At 35.2% G+C, this 20,042-nt stretch overlaps 1 protein-coding gene across 1 annotated transcript; it reads right to left on the reverse strand.

Moving 5' to 3' along the window:
* Positions 1–9,482: 9,482 nt before the first annotated feature.
* Positions 9,483–18,745, reverse strand: LOC127851574 (chitinase-3-like protein 2). Its single transcript, XM_052385410.1, has 7 exons — positions 18,553–18,745; positions 16,324–16,760; positions 15,483–15,607; positions 14,642–14,765; positions 14,129–14,314; positions 13,811–13,930; positions 9,483–10,026 (listed from the first exon to the last, which is right to left on the reverse strand). The coding sequence occupies exons 1-7, from the start codon at positions 18,629–18,631 to the stop codon at positions 9,724–9,726; spliced, it is 1,374 nt and encodes a 457-aa protein (XP_052241370.1). The 5' UTR covers positions 18,632–18,745; the 3' UTR covers positions 9,483–9,723.
* Positions 18,746–20,042: the final 1,297 nt, after the last annotated feature.

Genomic DNA, 20,042 nt, shown 5'->3' on the forward strand with positions numbered 1-20,042 from the left:
ATTGTCTTAAGGAAGCGTATCACCTCAAATTAGATTTGAAGGGAACAGATCAGCAACAGCCTCACACTTAAAATATGATTTAATGTGACTATAATATAATATAATATATTGCTTGATTATCACAGTCAAACATGTCACATATATTTGTTATCACAGATTTTCAGCACAGACTAGTAATTTGATATATTATAGAAACAAATTCACAACTTTAGGGAAAACTTAGTATGTAAAAAGAAATAACTTGGATAATATAGTGTAAAAACCTAGGATTGCCCATGAAAGCTCGAAAGCTTATTTCCAATGGGGTCCAGTTTAGGTTATACTTACTATAATATAATCCTGTGAGAAAGTTACACAATATGAACAATAAGTCCCTGATAATTTGAGTATACATATAAGTTGTAACAATCATGTTTCTATAATATATTTGCCATGATGACTAGTACACACATATTATAAAAGTACAATTAAAGTGTTTTAGCTAAGCACAATAGATGGTTCTTAACAGCTAATTTGAACTGGTGTTTATTATCAATTTTCTTTATTGTATCTGGCAAAGCATTCCAATCGCTAATTGCACAGTAGTAAAAGGTAATATTTCCTTTACCATAGCATATGGGCACTCTAAAATTGCCCTTGTTGAATATGAATGGGAATAATGGAAGATGCAACATCTCTTACGCCCCCTAGCATCGACTTAAGCAGTATTCAATTCTCAACAAGAAAGTGCTGGAGTAATTGATCCCGAGGGACCAGAAAAAACACTTGATTAATGTTCGAAATAAAATCATTTGATTAATGACAATACTATTATTTGAGCCAGGTCACATGGAAAGTCTAATCAGTATCCAATTAAACTATTTGTTATTGTCAGAAAACCGCTTTTAAGCAAACAGCTTTCAAGCGTCTGCAGGCTGATCTGGGTCCAAACTGGCCACTATCGCCTTAATGTCTCTTTTACTGTGACACAGTTCATTTGACTTAAAAATTATATTTAATACACTCGATTGGTGTATAACGGATAGCTAAGGACTTTGAGACTCATTTCAACGTAAACACCATGCATTCAGTAATTAAACCTTTAAACCTCGAAAGACAAATGTCTTTCCTATTGAAACATGCAAGCGGTTTTAAAATTCCGACAAATATTTTTTGTTTACAGCGCAAATTTCAGGGTAAACTGATTCAGCAATAACCGGATCGCTTAGGCCTTAATCGGATTACATGTGTTATGATGTGTATCGTGTTATTTCTTAAAATTTTACCCAGCATTTGTAAAACATATTGCAAGATATGTACATTTCCAGAAAAGGAACTTCATTTCTGCGTTTAATAAGACCGAGTTCATGGAAATCGCTGCGCAATGTATGAAGTAATGGCTGTTTAAAGCGATGCATCCTATTTTCGGGTCGTTTTGAGTTGAATACCTTGTTATATATATAGAGATTTGATAGTGAAAACAATGTTTTAAGAGAAATAGATTTTTCGTTATAATTTTATTATTTTTCATTCAAAATGATGTTTTTAGTAATAAATATCATAGCTACGCGCTACCCACATGTGTATTGGACAACTTCATTTGAGTTTTCATTTAGTTTGAGACAATCCCCACATTCCCGAATATGTGTTGCCACATGTACGTTATTCACTTAATCACGAGTTGTAGCTCCCATGCTTATTTTATGTGGTACGCATCAATTTGGTTTCTGAGCATTTTTACTTTTAGAAAGGAAACATTATACTACAATATTACATCAATGAACATAATGTTTACCAAACAAAATCTGCAAAATTCAGGAAACCATACGTCTTCACTTTTCCTTTCGTCACAAAAACGGTGCGTACATAACGTGACCTTGTTTTGCTTTCGAAAAAAGAAACAATTGTAAGTTAAACATTGACACATGTCAACTAAAACATGAATCGACTGAACAATTATAGGCATTTTGTATTCAATTAATAGAACACTACACATCTTTACATAAATAAAAGTATTTTGCAAACAAATTCTAACCTATCTGTTACTCACTAAAATCCGCTGTACACCAATCGACTGTACTAAAATAGAAAGAAGAAATAATACAAACCCGTAATATGAGTAAAGACTTTGAAATCAATGTTTTCAGGACAGCTTGGTGATCTGCAAGTCCAATGTGATATGTTGATATCGGGCATCATAGTCATTCAATAAGTCACAAAATGCTCGAATACAATTTACAAAGCAAAATGTGACTTAAAAAGACCTAAAGTTGTTCTCGCCCCATTGAGAATTCCGATTACGTGTAGTATTCATTTGCCGTATAATTATAGAAAATTACTTTTTTCTAAACCTACAGTCAAAATAAGTTTACTTCGAACATCTTTCATTGGAGATAGATTGCGGCAGGGTTCTAGTTCGCAGCGTAATCGAGCTCCGTGTAATCGGTATCCTACAATAAATAAGTGCAACTCCAGGAAGTGTTTATGTTGCAAGTTTTTAAATATGTCCTCTTTTATTCTTTTATCTGTTAATAACCGCAAATTTTCAGTTAACATTAAATCCGATGCCTCATGAAATTCTATGCATGTAGGGTATGTCATTACTTGAAATGTACCCTGTTGTGGTGCGCAATACGTTGGGCAGACTGGTAGATCACGTAAAACACGTTTTAGGGAATATTTTTTTTAATTAAAAATAACAATAAATTTTACAACTTTATTTACCAGCACTTTAATAAAACGGGTCATAGCGTAACTAATATTTCTATTCAACCTGTTGAACAACTTATTTTTATAATGGTACTTCAAATCAGTACCAATTAAAAGCAAGGTGCATGTCGAAATTTGAATGGATTAAACGTTTGCAAACAGCTTACTCACCTGGATTAAATGATAATATTTAAAATGTTGGAACTATTTCTAAAAATCCATCAATTAATTCATTTTCTCTGTTTAGTAAACGTCTAAGAAATAAACGTTCACACGGCATAAGGAAAAATGGTAACATAAGGCGTAAATTTAAACGTCTGCTTTCTTTAAATTACTGCTACACATTATTACAAAATGGTGGTAAACATAAATTACTAAGTGCACTTTGCTCTCTTTCTGTTTCTTCGCTGGCGAATATTGATAAGGAATGTCAACTTATTTTACTTCAATCTGACCCACTATATGAATGTGCTTGTATTATTGAATCTTTCACAGACTACTATATTAAACCTTTTATTGAAAGTGCACATAACAAAACTAGAAATCGTATCAAAATTGAGTTTTGTAACAAAGGTCTTGATTTAATTGAACTTCCAATAATGTACAATGATAAAAATGTGCGCCGGTTGATACCCCCTTATTTCCGCAATACTGAATCACCACTTATTTGCTACAAATATAGTAAACCTGTTAGAAGTATCGTTTTTAATTATAATTCGATTTCCAGAGATATTAATGTAATAAGAAATTGTCCTAAATCATGTGATTGTTCTAGTTCAAAAAATATATATATATATATATATATATATATATATATATATATATATATATATATATATATATATATATATATATATATATATATATATATATATATATATATATATATATATATATATATATATATATATATATGGTCCAGTTGGACATGTTATTTCTGGGGACCTTAACTTCATTCAAAATAATTACCTTAGAAAATTACTACGCAGAGGCCCTAAGTATAGACTGCCTATTCTTTTTGATTTTGATGACTGCATTAAGAAAATCGTAACATCCTTACAGGATTATTGCACTAAATGGTGCAAAAAGGAAAATGCTGAAATTACTGCACTAAATGAATGGAAAACAAAAGTATTTAGTATGGCCATGAATAAAATATTTGTATGATACAAATCCTTTGGCCTTACCACATTCACCTTAATTTAATAAACTAAATCTCTGTAAATTGCTTGAAGACTTAAAATCTAAATTCGTCATTCGTTCCTGCAGATAAGGCGGCTAATAATGTTATAATAATATGACGAGTGTTTTATGTTCAAACTATTTAACAAGAACTTTCACAAACTACATCATATTGTGATTACAATAAGCAACCTAATGGAATTATTGCCGACCATCTTGCCGAATGCACTAAATTAAATGTAACAGTCAATATTACTGAAAAGAAATTGCGATCACTTTACTGGATACCTAAATTACATAAAACGCCGTATAGTAGTCGTTTTATCGCTTATTGAGTGTCTTGTACCACCAAGCAATTATCAGTGTATCTTACATCTGCATTGAGTGCTATTAGATATCATATAGATAAATATTGTAATAAAGTTTATGAAAATAGTAATATTAACCTATTTTGGTCAATAAAAAACTCCTTAGAAGTAATTGATAAAATTGAAAAGAAAAAATATAAGGTGCCACAAGTAAGCACGTATGATTTTTCTACACTATATACAACGCTTCCTCACACTTAAATAAAATCCAAACTTGTTTCTTTGATTGAAAAAACATTTGCTAGAGAGAAGTGAACATATCTGGCTTTAAACACTAAAACAGCTTTTTTTTACTAATCATATATTAGATAATTACATCATTTGGACTTGTCTTTACTTTTGTGCAGCACTTACTTTTCTTCTGGATAACTTGCTTGTTTAATTTAATGGTAAAATATTTAAACTAATTATCGGCGTTCCTATGGGTACTAATTGTGCGCCACTTATAGCCGATCTTATTTTATATTGTTATAAAAGCGAATTTATGTTAGAATTAAAACTAAACAACTAGATTTGATTCAATGTTTTAACCTTACTAGTAGGTACATTGATGACATACTTAATTTAGATAATCCATTCTTTGAACAATATATTCACAAAATCTACCCAAAAGAACTAGTCTTAAATAGATCGTGTCAATCCAATACAGGCGCTGCGTATTTAGACTTACATCTTATTATTAATAATAATGTGATAAAAAACTAGTTTATACAACAAACGGGACGACTTTAAGTTTGAAATTGTGAATTTTCCGTTCTTAGATGGTAACATCCCTTAAAGGGATCTTTTCACGGTTTGGTAAATTGACAAAATTGAAAAAAGTTGTTTCAGATTCGCAAATTTTCGTTTTAGTTATGATATTTGTGAGGAAACAGTATTACTGAACATTTACCATAGTCCAATATATCCATTATATGTATCTTTTGACGATTTGAAAACCTAAAAATTATAAAGCGTTGCAACGCGAAATGATTGAATAATTTGGAGAGTTCTGTTGTTGTCGTTTAAATTTACGAAACTACGAAGATTACTTATATAAGGTATCAAATACATAATCTGTGTATACCTTCCAGGTCGAACCTCAAAGACCTCGTGAAGAGGCCGGTAGGACCTGTAAATAAACTCTGATTCAAAAAAAAAATCTGTGTATACCTGGCGGAATAGCCGAGAGGGCTAATGCGTTTTTACTTCAGACTAACTCCAGGACTCCGGGGGTCACTGGTTCGACCCCTGGTACCGGCTACTATTTTTTCCTTTTTTTAATTTTATTCTTGATTTTTTACTGGAGCTTTTAAGATCCAATGTTTACATTTATCAATATAAAGCATTTAATGACAAACTTCAAAATATGCCAAAATCTGTGAAAAGGCCCCTTTAAGGTAATTCCTATGGTATTTACATTTCGCAGTTGGTACGTTATGCCAGAGCATGTTCATGTATTAAATATTTTAATGATCGAAATCTGGCTCGGTCTTTTACATAGCTCGCCATTGTGAAGAATTTCTCCATGGTATGAAGCAGCATCGTCAAAAATTATGTGAACAATATAAATATGACTGACTAATGGGGTTATTTACCCTCGGGACTTCGGTTAAAAACCATTGCCCGAGCACACTGCTTAACATAGAACTCTGCATAAAAAAGCCGAAAACGGCCATAAAATGGACAGCCCGATTTTACTGGGCTGTACCATTGGTATAAATATAAAACTTTGCAGTGTTGGTGCGGTGCCTTAATAAAAATCTATAGGTTTAAAAATATCTAACATTTATAAGAAGCGTTAAAGGGGCCTTTTCACAGATTTTGGCATTTTTTTAACTTATTCATTAAATGCTTTATATTGATAAATGTAAACATTGGATCGTAAAAGCTCCAGTAAACAATCAAGAAAAAAATAAAAAAAGGAAAAGAACATTGCCCGGAGCAGGTTTCGAGCCAGTGACCCATGGAGTCCTGCCAGAGTCCTGAAGTAAAAACGCTTTAGCCTACTGAGCTATTCCGCCTAGTACACATTTTTGACGTATTTTATACCTTATATAAGCAATCTTCGTAGTTTCACAAAATTTAACGACAAAAACAGAACTCCAAATTATTCAATCGTTTCGCGTTGCAACGCTTTATAATTTTTAGGTTTTAAAATCGTCAAAAGATGCATATAATGGCTATATTAGAGCATGGTTAATGTTCAGTATTACTGTTTCCTCACAAATATCATAACTGAAACGAAAACTTACGAATCTGAAACAATTTTTTTCAATTTTGTCAATTTACCAAAGCGTGAAAAGATCCCTTTAAAAAGACGCAGTGCTTTACAATGAATGGGCCTAACGCGGTTTAAAAAACGGCGTTTTTATTGGTTGATGTACTGGCGCGGATTAGCCGAAATTTATTATTAAGGATTGCAAGTAGGTCAATCCGTTTAAAAATAGATTTTCCCACGGCTGACGATGTACTTTAAGAAAAAGTAAACAATAATAGTTTATATGCAAAAATATAAATGAAAGAAAAGGATGAATTAATCCAAAAGAACTTGGAGTTGTTTTATAGTATTAGATTACTATGTTTTGTTATGTTACTGCACTTATTATTTATTATTATCATTAATATGATGTTGTTATTGTATGTTATTGTTTGTATTGTTTTTAAGGAGGAGAGAGAAAGAATAGCCCAATTTTTATAAGTAAAGATGGTGAAAACACACATACTGTTGTATGTGGCATCATCATTACCAGACCCACTGTTCAGTATATACTGCAATGGGTTTGTTGGAGTCTTTAAACTTTGTGATCTGTGTTTTAAATGTTTGAATCCAAATAGGACTATTTTAATATAATACTTATAGAAAAAGGGATACACAGATGTGTAATATGTTTGTGTAACAAAATAATAATATTTGAGGGTTTTCCAGATCACAAAGTGGTTGAACATTGCCACAATATGTTTACATACATAGTCAAGTACCATTTTTATGTGTATATTTAAAGTTTAAACTAAATGCCACACAACAAGATCTAATCATAGGAGGGATATGTTTATATCTATGAACATTAATTAATAGGGATGCCAGAGCCTGATTTAACAGCTCTCAAATGTGGAGTGGAGCTGCATGTGTAAATGCAATTATATGAGAACGAAAGGAAAAAAAGACAAAATATAATAACACATAGGGAGTGTAACTCTCAATTATATATTAATATTGCAATTGAGTATTGAGTTGTTAAAAAAGTAATGAGTACAAGCTTATGTGTGTGGCTCAATGTTGAACACTTGCAGACAGGGAATATAGCCGTAATGCTCCAACATAAGACCCTGTCTGTATGGAACTTAAGGAGGATTGGGCTATGGAGAAGAAAGGTCCCCCCAGAGTGGCATTAAAACAATATTTAAAAGTGGGTTTAGTAATAAACCCTTATATGTTAAGGGCAATAACTTACGTGTCTCCAAACGGTCACCTTCATAGGGCCACATAAAAATTAAGGGTAAGACAATGTGCTTTACAGTTAAAAATGAGACAAAAACAGCTAAATTTGTACAAGAGGTACATTATTTACAATATGTACAGAACTATATGCATTTATATATTTAAAATACATGTTGCCACCCTGGAGGGTTGAAAGAAGGAGAGATTTTTGGAAGTGTAGGCCGATGTGGGTGGGGGAAAAGAAGAGCCAGCAGAGGTGGTATCACTCAGTTGTACTAAGGGAGGTAATTGTGGTGATGGAGTCTACAATGGTTGTTTCCCCTGGACCAGAGGGAGTGCACGGTAAATGAAAAATAGTTTGTATACTATTGAAGGAAAATTTAAAATGGTAAGATGTAAAATGGTAAAAAGACCAAATATTACCTAGATGCATTAAAATAAACCCAAAAAGCTCTAATCTAACCAATATTATTAATATACTGATGATAACAGTGGAGGAAATAATACTAAAGTACCTTGTATGGTATGCAAAATGACAATTAATCAGAAAAACCGAGGCAATTTGCTATATAAAATAGCAATTTAATATAAAAATTAGGATATTTGCTATAAAAGTAGCAATTTTAACATGAGTTAATGCAATACAAAGTAAAATGGTTGCTATGGTGTAGGAATAGCAATATTGTGATAAAAATTAAGGCAATTTGCTATATAAAATAGCAGTTTTCACAAAAATAAGGAAATTGCCACACAAAATAGCAGTTATAATAATACTTAATGTACTCCAAGATACAAAATTAGCAGTTTCAACAAGGTCGACAATACTTTGTCCTAGTTAGGGCTAAATAGGTGTTTATAATGGTATAAGGCCCTGCACCGTGCACTCCAGTCCGACATGGTTCTTCGAGTTTGAAGGGGAAAGGGTGGGGTGTCAAAGAGGAAGGGAGGGGGTGCAATGCAGCCAACAATCCCAGGTTACTGGACAGCCTCGTCCTTTCTTGTAGTAAGAAATGCCATAAAATATGATTATATTAAAAAACTGAAAAATGTTAATGGTGGACTAACGTCATACTCTCATAAAAAATGTATTAAAATAAAGAAGACCAGGTCAATGCCATTGGCCTGATTTAGAAAGGGCGGGGTAGAACAATAAACCCATTAAAAGCTAAAATAAAGGTTGTGTAAAAGCGACACAAATCCAACACAATTATTAAATTACATCAGGTTTGTGCAGAGATTACACATTTTAAAAGAAAAACAGTCACAAGACTGTATAATTAGGTGGGTGTTGGCTGCTCTCCCTCCCCCAATGACCTAGATTTTGTCAGTTATTTGACAATCTAGTAAGTATTTGGCGAGGGCAGAGAAGACCGGGCCCCTAGCTGCTCCCTTGGGGTCTAGCACGTTGGTAAGGTTAAAAACTAGTCCATGGGAGTGCAATGCAGCTTCGAGGTGGTCCCTCTGCGCCTTATGGTTAGGACAGTGTAGCAGCATGTGGGGCGCAGTGAGAGGTTCCTGGCACCTAGGACATGCAGGGTCTATACCGAGGACATACTTTCCTGCGCCACCGGGTAATAGGGTGGTTCCCATCATCAGGCGCGTGATGGCTCTGTCAAGCACAATGCTTGCTGAGTATCTGTCAGGTGGCCTGAGGGTTTTCGCAGGTCTAGTAAAAGTATGTCGACGGGAAGACAAATTGTCGGTCCGGAGATTCCACTCGCCCAAAACAAATTTCTTTGTCAAGGAGTAGATCTCAGAAGGTGCCAGGGGTTCCCCAACATCTACGGCCCCCCTCAAGAGGCCCTCTTTGGCCCCCATATAAATATGACAAATACAGTAGCGTATATTAACCCCTTTGGTAACTAGAGTATGTAATACGTCAGTGTCCATTGGTTCGCCACTTAAAGCGTCCGTAATTGCCTGTTTATCACGGTCAGTTCTACTGTGTTATAAAACATATGCACATGACAACAGAATGACTAACACAATAAAGAAACACGCGCAGTTGTAGATTACTTTTGAATGCTTACTGGTGAGATTGTCAACGCATTGTAAGTGACCACCTTACACAAACTTTACACGCAAATAGTTTATCAAACCCGTCAGAATCATAGTCGTATACAAACTCCATCTTTCGTGTCCGCCAATAAAACTACACCCACATCTCACCGGTGTGGTGGACTGGGTAGCCGGCTTTGACCGGATGGTGAGGTTGATTCCCGAAGTTTCCGCCAATTCCTGTATCGTGTTGTATATGGAAGTAAGGAGCGGAAACTTGCCATCGTTGCAATATTTTCCAAGGAAGTCGTCTACTTCAAGGGACCAGAACATAGTCCCCGCCAGCTGGCGGGAGTGGGCGAACTGCACCTGAAACACGAGGCACACGGTTGGAATTTACCATGTTGGTATGGATAAACTAAATCAATCGAGCCCGATTGATGCATGCTTGATAAGTCACCTTGGCTAAGTGTATGTGTGTACGTGCAAACTTCTTTGCAACCGTCCGAGCTTGTTACTTCACCAAAAAACCTCGTTACTCTAAAATAATTGTCCACACATGTTTACCTTGACGTTGTTCTAAACCCAAGTTCAATGACAGTCAAATGTCGAATTTGACATTTTACTTGATATACAGTCCAACCTGTCCCAGCGACCACCTTTTAATAGAGACCACCTGTCCATAGGACCACAACGATTTCCTCCCGAATGATTTCACTATTTATTGTACCTGCGAATAAAGCTCACCTGCGAACAAAGACCAAGGACCGCCATTTTACATTCCCAAATTTCCATTTTGATACCTACCAAAGACCACTTTAATCATAAAAATCAACGATTTCGCAACTTTCAATAACAAAAATGGCCACCACGACGCTGTGATAGTCAAGTGATAAACATATAACCAGTAGACTCGTCGGTCGCTATAGAGATATTGGCAAGTGAAAGTTTACTGCACTCGATAGCAGTTGTTTGTTTACTTAACACACATTGCTAATTGGTAGCCGCCTGCTTCTTTTATGCATTTATCAGTTTGTCTAAAGTGTAAGAAGTTGCCTGTGTATTTTAGTGACTCGTGATTAATGTACTAATTGCCGAAAATATCAAACAAAAGTTTGGGGCTTTCATCAACTCATTAAGGAAATTTACGGTTTCGTTACAATTACAATGCCAATAGCAAACATGCATTTTGATATTCATTCCTTTCTTAAATTTCTCAGTGATAAGACGTGCAAAGATTATCGATACGGAATTTGTTAGTTCAAGTACATATTCATGTATGTCAATAGTTACTTATACATGATATGATTAATGAAATAAATAATAAAAACATAAGGAAACTGAAATAATAAATATAAAATAAAAACTGTGTTTTCAATCCTTTATGACATTAATCATGCATTAGTATTCAACCATTTAAGCAATAGAGTACATACATAGATAAGGTACCTGTTAAAATCCTACTAGCATATTTTGCAAAGTTTCAATCAACCCTGCGAATAAAGACCACCTGTGAACAAAGACCAAAACGACCCTCTTTATTGACAGGTTAGACTGTATATCGGCTTATTCCGATTGTAATTTCATCTTTTATGATGACTTTTTCAATAATTCATGAAACATTCACCATCTGGAGACTTTGCGACTTGTGCCAGAGCTCTATGGTACATGTCACTCTTAGAGATCAAAGTTTAAATTTGGGGCATAGACCGTTTGTCCGGAATGTAGTTTCATCAGTTATCATGCAATTAGAATGTATATTGCCACTGGAAGTGATGTGTGGGCGAAAACCGTAAGTGAACTGCATACGAAAACAAGGTGAATTCTCATATTAAACGGCTATTGACCCTCCAGCGAGAGTGTTAATGATTAGTTAATTTAACAAAAAATGTGTTCAACACTAGTTTTGCGTTTGTATTTTGGCCTAAAAATAAGCCAATTATTAAAAGTCACCACACAATGAAGCGCGTTACAGCGATATATTAAAGTGGGTATGCACGATTTGTATATGTGTTAAATTTTAATATATTTATAAAAATATGTTACAATAACACAAAATACGCAAGACAAATTATACATTGAAGACGAATTTCATAAAATGCAACAGAGACAAATTAACGTCCCGAGCCGATTGTGACGAAGATATTTCGAACATATTTTCCTACAATAACTGAAGCATTCGTCATTTTATACGGATCGGAGTTAGTATTCGTGTGTCGTATGATTATATATCGTTGCAGGAATTTATCAGAGTACTGACAGTACTGGTGTGACGATGCTTTTGAAGAGGATTGATACATCGACACAATTGTGTATGTGGGTACGAAAATTTTGGGTAGGAAAAAAATGGGTACGAAAGTTTTGGATACAAAAAATATGCCCAAAAAATGGGTACGAAAAACGATTTGGTTACGAAAAAAAATTTGGATAGAAAAAAATGGGTACGAAAAAAATGTGGGTACGAGAAAAAAATTGGGTACGACAAAAATTGGGTACGAAAAATGTATGGTACGAAAAAAAATGGAGGTACGGGGAAGTAGTACCCGTGAGGAACTTGATCCATTCAGCGAAACTGGGAGGCGGTTACATTCTCGATCAAATACAACAAGAAATATCTTTTAAAAGATATTCGACGTGTATTTTCTGTACCACTTATCTTTAAAAAAAAACGTTCTGTTACAGTAAAACGTTTGTGGGTTATTACATTACGTTTCAGCATATAAATTCAAAACTTGACATGCTCTATCATTAAACCATGCTCTTTAATTTCACATGTATCATACCAAACTTTATATTTCGTTGTTTCCTTTTCTTAATGATGCTATGTGTACGGATGTGATTTCACGTGCCCATGTGCATGAACAAAGACAGGCGCCTGGTAGAATATGCTCTAATTGACAACGGCCGCAACACGTTTTAGACCGGCACCTGGTAGAATATGCTCTCATTGACAACGGCCGCAACACGGTTAAGACAGGCACCTGGTAGAATATGCTATCATTGACAACGGCCGCAACACGGTTAAGACAGGCACCTGGTAGAATATGCTCTCATTGACAACGACCGCAACACGTTTTAGACAGGCACCTGGTAGAATATGCTCTAATTGACAACGGCCGCAACACGGTTCAGACAGGCACCTGGAAGAATATGCTCTCATTGACAACGGCCGCAACATGTTTTAGACAGGCGCCTGGTAGAATATGCTCTCATTGACAACGGCCGCGACACGTTTTAGACAGGCACCTGGTTGAATATGCCCTAATTGACAACGGCCGCAACACGGTTCAGACAGGCACCTGGAAGAATATGCTCTCATTGACAACGGCCACAACATGTTTTAGACAGGCACCTGGTAGAATATGCTCTCATTGACAACGGCCGCAACACGTTTTAGACAGGCACCTGGTAGAATATGCTCTCGTTGACAACGACCGCAACACGTTTTAGACAGGCACCTGGTAGAATATGCTCTCATTGACAACGGCCGCAACACGTTTTAGACAGGCACCTGGTAGAATATGCTCTCATTGACAACGGCTGCAATACGTTTTAGACAGGCATCTGGTAGAATATGCTCTCATTGACAACGGCCGCAATACGTTTTAAACAGGCACCTGGTAGAATATGCTCTCAGCAAAATTCACAACCCAATGTTGTTGTTGTTGTGTTATTTTTCGTTATGCAAACGTCTTTAGATAACTGAGAATCGGTGCGATCGTTTAACATGTTATCAAGGTCTACATGGTAACCAGCAACTAGTGTCTTTCTTATGTATGGTATATGTATTGTTAATAACTGAGGGATCCCGTGAGGGATACAATCGATATTATAATTACCTTTAAATTCTTTGATTCGCGTATACAATAATCTTTCATCTTTGGTAACTATACATACAAATAAAAATCAATACATGTATAATGTGAATGAAGTTTAAAAGGGTTACAACATGCGTTTACACAAATAATTAGACATTTTGTGTTTACCGTGGCGAAAGATTTGTAGTTAATATGCATTATTATTAGTTTCCAAAATTAACAACAACACTGGAAATAAACACTTATAACAGCACTTCATTTCCTTCCTTCGTAATGTAACATGTATTTTGTGTGGCTTTAACAACATCATACCAATAAATCTGTGAGAGTTTTACCTTGGCCTTCATACTTTCCGGGTTTCCATACCCCACCCACTGGTCCTCCAGAACTGCATACGCCATCTTTTGTTCGTCGTCGAATTTGTACACTGCTCCTTTCCTTATCATCTCACAAACCTGTATGTACAATACTATTTAATAAAAAAAGTGGTATCAACATTATTATGATTAGTACTAACAATAACAATAGAACAACAATAATAAAAATAATAATGATGATGAATATTATAATCATCATTATTAGCATTATGATTACTGTATAACAAAATACTGTAGTTGGTATTATAGTAATGACCTCAGAGACTAATATTTTACCCGATAATATGAGGCATGTCCTTCTATACCCAGGTAAGGCCCCACTTTACCAGGGCCCTTCACCGGTGCCCCGACCCCCGCGTTTGTAACGTTCACTAGGGTGAAGGTCGTCGCAGTACCTGTAATTCCCATCACGAGCTTTTCACGTGCTGCTCCGCCCGATATCCAGCGATCGATTGCCCAATGCTAAAACAAATGTTACACACTTTACCATTTTTATAAACATCGTCTTTCAATTGGTAAACAAAAAACCTATCGATCAAAGATCCAAATAGTGAATAGGATAAGGAAAATGAGTTCCAGTTTTGCAAAACTCGATGACCCAATGACAGAAGGAAACTGACGTACCGGTAATGCATTTCTAGTTTTGGTCAGCCAATGACAATAATATAATATTCGACAAAGTCGTATTTTAAAGAAGCAGTACCAGTGAATATGGTAGCAGAAACTATATGTAGAACAATCAAATTCTGACTGACATTGTTAAAATGCGTGTTGCGTTGCTATGCGTACCTGACTGAGCTGCTGGTTGAAGCGGCTATCTGACAGTCTCGAGTTCAGAGGCCCAGAGAAGCTGGTCACTCTACTCCATGTTCCGTGAAAATCGTACGCCATCACTTGGATGTAGTCTACGAGTCTAGAAGTGATAAACTAAACGAGCTTTAAAACTTGTGATTGACGGATGTTCATTTATGCCCGTGTCGTCAGTGCAATCTTTACTGTAAGTTACACTATTATAAATAGCGATGACGAACATTTTCGCTTGTGCTTTACGTTTAGTTTCCACACAAAATAGATACAATGTAGTTTATTTAGTACCGGGATAATACAAAAGGCAAAATGTCATTTTGTACACAAAAATGTAAATTATTCATTCAATAAAGTCACAGGACTAAACGTAATAAACATATGGCGTTGATTTCAAATAGAAGATAACAGCTCATACACAACTACAACTAGAGTGTCAATTGTGTATATTATCAAATAATATAACGAAGTTTTCCACCGGAGCCGGACGTAAAAGCGAGCGGTGTGTTACTTAAAACGATGGAGTGAACAAGCTTCAAAATATGAGTCACGTTCTGAGAAAACTGGGCATAATGCATGTGCGTAAAGTGTCGTCCCAGATTAGACTGTGCAGTCCGCACAGGCAAATCAAGGACGACACTTTCCGCTTTTATGACATTTTTCGTTCTTCTTAGCAAAAATCCAACTTAGGCGGAAAGTGTCGTCCCTGATTAGCCTTTGCGGACTGCACAGGCTAATCTGGGGCGACACTTTACGCAAATGCATTATGCCCAGTTTTCTCAGAACACGACACATATAGTTGCGACCTCCAATTAGTGAACTGTACCTTGATATCTGTGGAATGTCGTATGACTTAGAGATAGTGTCATCTCCCACCGCTACTGCGATAGTGATCAGCAGTTTAGGCTTGCTTTCGCGAAGACTCTCCGCGTCGAACTCCTGTCGGAATACCTGCAACATCGGATATCACGTCAGAATTTGTGTATTCAGCTTTGCGCCGTTTTGAAAGTATATCCTGTCCTATCAGGTACTTAGACGTTTCTTTGACCAATTTAGCCTGCGTACTTTCCTTTAGCTAATGTTCAAACTTTTGTCAATAACTGATAGTTGCCCAAATTAAAAAGTGGGTGAACGAAAGAATTACTTATTGTATAACGAAGTCAAAACAATTAAACGCGATTGTGCTGTTTTTCAATCTTACGAACACTGAGATTGTAGATCTAAACCAACTAATCTAGTAGGACCCGACTTGAATTGCAGTGTCCAAACCGAGGTCTCGGTGCCGACATTATCAGCTCAAAGTCAGAGTCATAATTAAACGACACACCCAGGTCCATAGGTCATACCAAACGCGTTTTTATCACAAGATTTCGATTTTAAACGTAATTGAACGGCATATGTTTGTATGTACTTGCGTAGAGATTAAAAAAAACAAGTTGTTTATGAATTTATTTGTTGTTTAACTTAAACGTCAGAGAAAACGTCAACAGATTTTAACTGTGATAAAGGATATAAGCATTTGATATATTTATATTATTTTAATGATAATTTCTTGGCTTGGCAGCATTTTCCATCAATACCACCTGGACTTTCGTTAGCAACAGATTAGTGGCAAAAGAGGCCTTTCTACAACATCTTCGATGTATATCAACAGGACCATAATTTACCTCGAGCAACGTTGTAAACTTGTTCCGGTAGAGCTCCATGGGCCACTCCCAGTCGATGTCAATGCCTTCAAAGTCTCTGTCCCGCAGATAAATGGCCACATTACGAGCAAATGTAGTCATGCTCGCTTCGTTTGCCACAATTTGGTAAAACCCTTTCCCGTTCGCTCCACCGATGGATAGAAGCGTCACCAACTCGGGGTGCTGTATCTTAAGTTTGTTGAATTCAAAATAACGACCTTGTGTGTTCGTCAGCGACCCGTTATCGTCGCCGGCATCGTATTTGATCAGCTTGAGTTCCAGTGGGTCAATGTTTGCAAACGCGTAGATGAGGTGGCTACACAGAGTTGCGTTGATATCGCGCACGTCAAACCTGGCATCGAAGTTGGCGAGACTCGCCGACCAGTACGTGAAATAACAAAAGTTCTTCATCGCGTTTGCTGAAGAAAGGAAACTAATGAAAATTAAATTTGATACAAAGCAAAACGAGCTGCGTGTTGAGTGTCGGATACAAACTAGAAAGGCACTGTAAAGGTGTTGATAGCAAGATTCGGCCAATATAAATACATGTAGATGCATGTGTTTAGATCCATCTACGTAAATCACACGATGGAATGAGATCCCTTCATTCTTTTTATCATAGCCTTTGGTTTTAATGTATTTATCATAGTACTGTGTCACCATGATAGAAGTACACATTTGCATTACCATGAAAACACCTTGATAGAAAAACACATTTGGATTACCATGAAAATACCAGAAATTCGATAAACCAGTACATACAATAATAATTGTTTTCAGGTTTACGCGCGTGTGTAGCTCACAGGCAATGTCAGACTATCATGATGAAATCAATCGTGGTTTATTTCAAGAAAATATCTTGTTTAACTGTTGCTAGCGTGCTTCTAATATTTATCTTTGTACCGAGTGTTTTCATTCGCTGTATTAAATAAAAATGTATAAGTATAACTTTTTAAGCTCGATTAAGTATCTTATACGTGTTATTTATATATATATATATATATATATATATATATATATATATATATATATATATATATATATATATATATATATATATATATATATATATATATATATAAATAACACGTATAAGATACTGTTTGCCAAGGCCTTTTTTCTAGACGCTAGGCATAAATGGGTTAATTTCACTAGAAATCGTAAGTAAAATGCGAACAGAAGATGTCCAGGCTTTCCAGCAGCACCTTTGAAAAAAAACTAGGAGAACACTAGGAACTATATTTAAAAAAAACTAGGAAAAAATCTAGGAAAATGTAGGAAGGTTGAAACAAAAACTAGGAGTTACTACTAAGAAGTTTATTACCTTCTCCATGACATTTTGACGTTGTAATATATTGTATTATGCCCTGATGAGCTATGCGAAACGCGTTGGCTAAATCAATATATATTTAAAATCCCAGACACGTGTTTTTACTTTTATTATATAATATTCACAATCTGGATTATTACATTTTACTTATATAACTATATATATATATATATATATATATATATATATATTAGACATTCCTCTATAAATGGCTCAGTATACATGCCCATTAATTGATTATAATGCCTTTAAATATGAACGTTGCGGATTTCTAGTTCATCGAATATAGGTAAATAGGGTATAAATAGGTAATATAGGTAAATTTGTTTTTATTTAATAACACATACAATTGAAACGGTCTTACATGCGTCTTTAAATGATGTATGTGACACCTTGGTAACTCAAACAAAAAACTAAAATATAATTCGCACAATAGTCCCGCTTTGCATCCCTAACATGTGATGTACGTTACACTAAAACCGGTAACATTGAAGTAAATGGTACATGTGTTTTGAAATACCATTACTTTATTTCGCTTTAAAGTGGATTTTGACTGAAACTAAGAGTAAAATAAGGCTTGTTTGGTACATATACATATTATTGAGAAAAAATAAGAAATTATTTTACATATTATTTTATTTATCATTTTGGCCAATAAGTGTAAATGGTATAATTATGTATTATATACCGGTATCATATTTTAGATATATACCGACATCATATTTAAGATCAATATCCTAATCGTATAACCTTTTATCTACTTATTTGTACAAAATAGAAACATACTATTTATTATACTGTAGATAAACCTTGATAAAAAATACAACATGAATTAAATAGTGTTCTTGCACTCGTTTATGAAAAATACACCTCAAACATACCTTCAAACCCTCCATGTGTCAAGCTAAATAATTCGAAGGTACAAGCAAAAACACTCGTTAACGTGACAAGCACATGCATTGTACATACATATAACAAACTGGATTGAATGAATGCAAAAACAAAACGAATCGCACTGTATACAACTTCTTTTAATCAAAATGATGTTTTATACTGCTTGATATGTTACAGATTTAACTTGTTGCCTTGGCAAGTAAATACTTTGAGATGTCATAGTCGCTACATCATAGCATGCGTGACCAATGTAGGAGGTATCTCCAACCCATCGCACACCACATAGCGACGTAGTCATGTGGAAATATCGAGGGTCGGTAAACACGCTCTGTATGTATCCGGAGGCGCAAAACATACGTGTTTTGTGGCCAACCGTACGCTTTGTAATAACAACTTTTGATGGACAAAACGATTTTAATAGGATTGATGTGTCGGTTTCATTTTCTATAATTAATTCAATGATTATGTTAAAAAGTATGTCTTTAATCACAAATATATCGTTCTGTCCATTACGCAAGCAATTGTTTCATTCCTATAAATACTAGAATGATAATGATTGATCAAACCCTAAAAAAAAAAATTATAGATCGCGCAATCGCGCAGTACTTCACATGCCGACAGATTAAGGATTATTCAACGTCATTTGTGTATAACCGGTTTGTGTCTCTTGACAATAATTAAGTATATTTTATTAATTGTATAAGATCAGAAAAGAACTTTTAACTAAGGGTGATCAAATATAAAGATATATCTGCTTCTCATTTAGTGTTTACTTTATTTAAGCAACGTCAGTTATGACATGAATGATGCATTTTAAACGTCATGCGAAAAAAAGGTTTATGCCATTTACGTCCAGCGTAGCTCAAGACAATCCGTCTGGCCAGGAGATTTCGGTTTCATTTTTTCATTAGCGAGAAGTGTATGTCATGACTAGGCTTCCTTAATGTCCACATTTGATTCATTTTCACATGACGCGGCCCTCATGCGCCCCTCATGCGCCCCTCATTCGACAAACATGCTTTTATCTGAGAGAAGCTACTTGAATTCTTCTTTTAAATTCCTGAGCTGCTATGCGAAGAAGATCAACATCCGAACTAAGGACGTGAACAACATCGTATATGCATGCACCGCCAACGTGATAACGGGGATGAGACGGTATTACACTGTACTCATGTTATCTGTACGTGCAAAATGAATGTTTTTATCGATATTAGCCCATTTATGCCTAGTGGACTCTCCCATCCTTCTAAATTGGATCAATTTACTTCCAAAATTAGGGATGTCAAGTATATTTATTTCTATATTTAAAATATTTCTTACAGAAATATATTTAAGCAAATAGCGCAGACCCTGATGAGACGCCACATCATGCGGCGTCTCATCTGTGTCTATACTGTTTGCCAAGGCCTTTTTTCTAGACGCTAGGCATAAATGGGTTAATTTCACTAGAAATCGTAAGTAAAATGCGAACAGAAGA

This window comes from Dreissena polymorpha, chromosome 11, assembly GCF_020536995.1.
Source record: "Dreissena polymorpha isolate Duluth1 chromosome 11, UMN_Dpol_1.0, whole genome shotgun sequence".
Classification (NCBI taxonomy): domain Eukaryota; kingdom Metazoa; phylum Mollusca; class Bivalvia; order Myida; family Dreissenidae; genus Dreissena; species Dreissena polymorpha.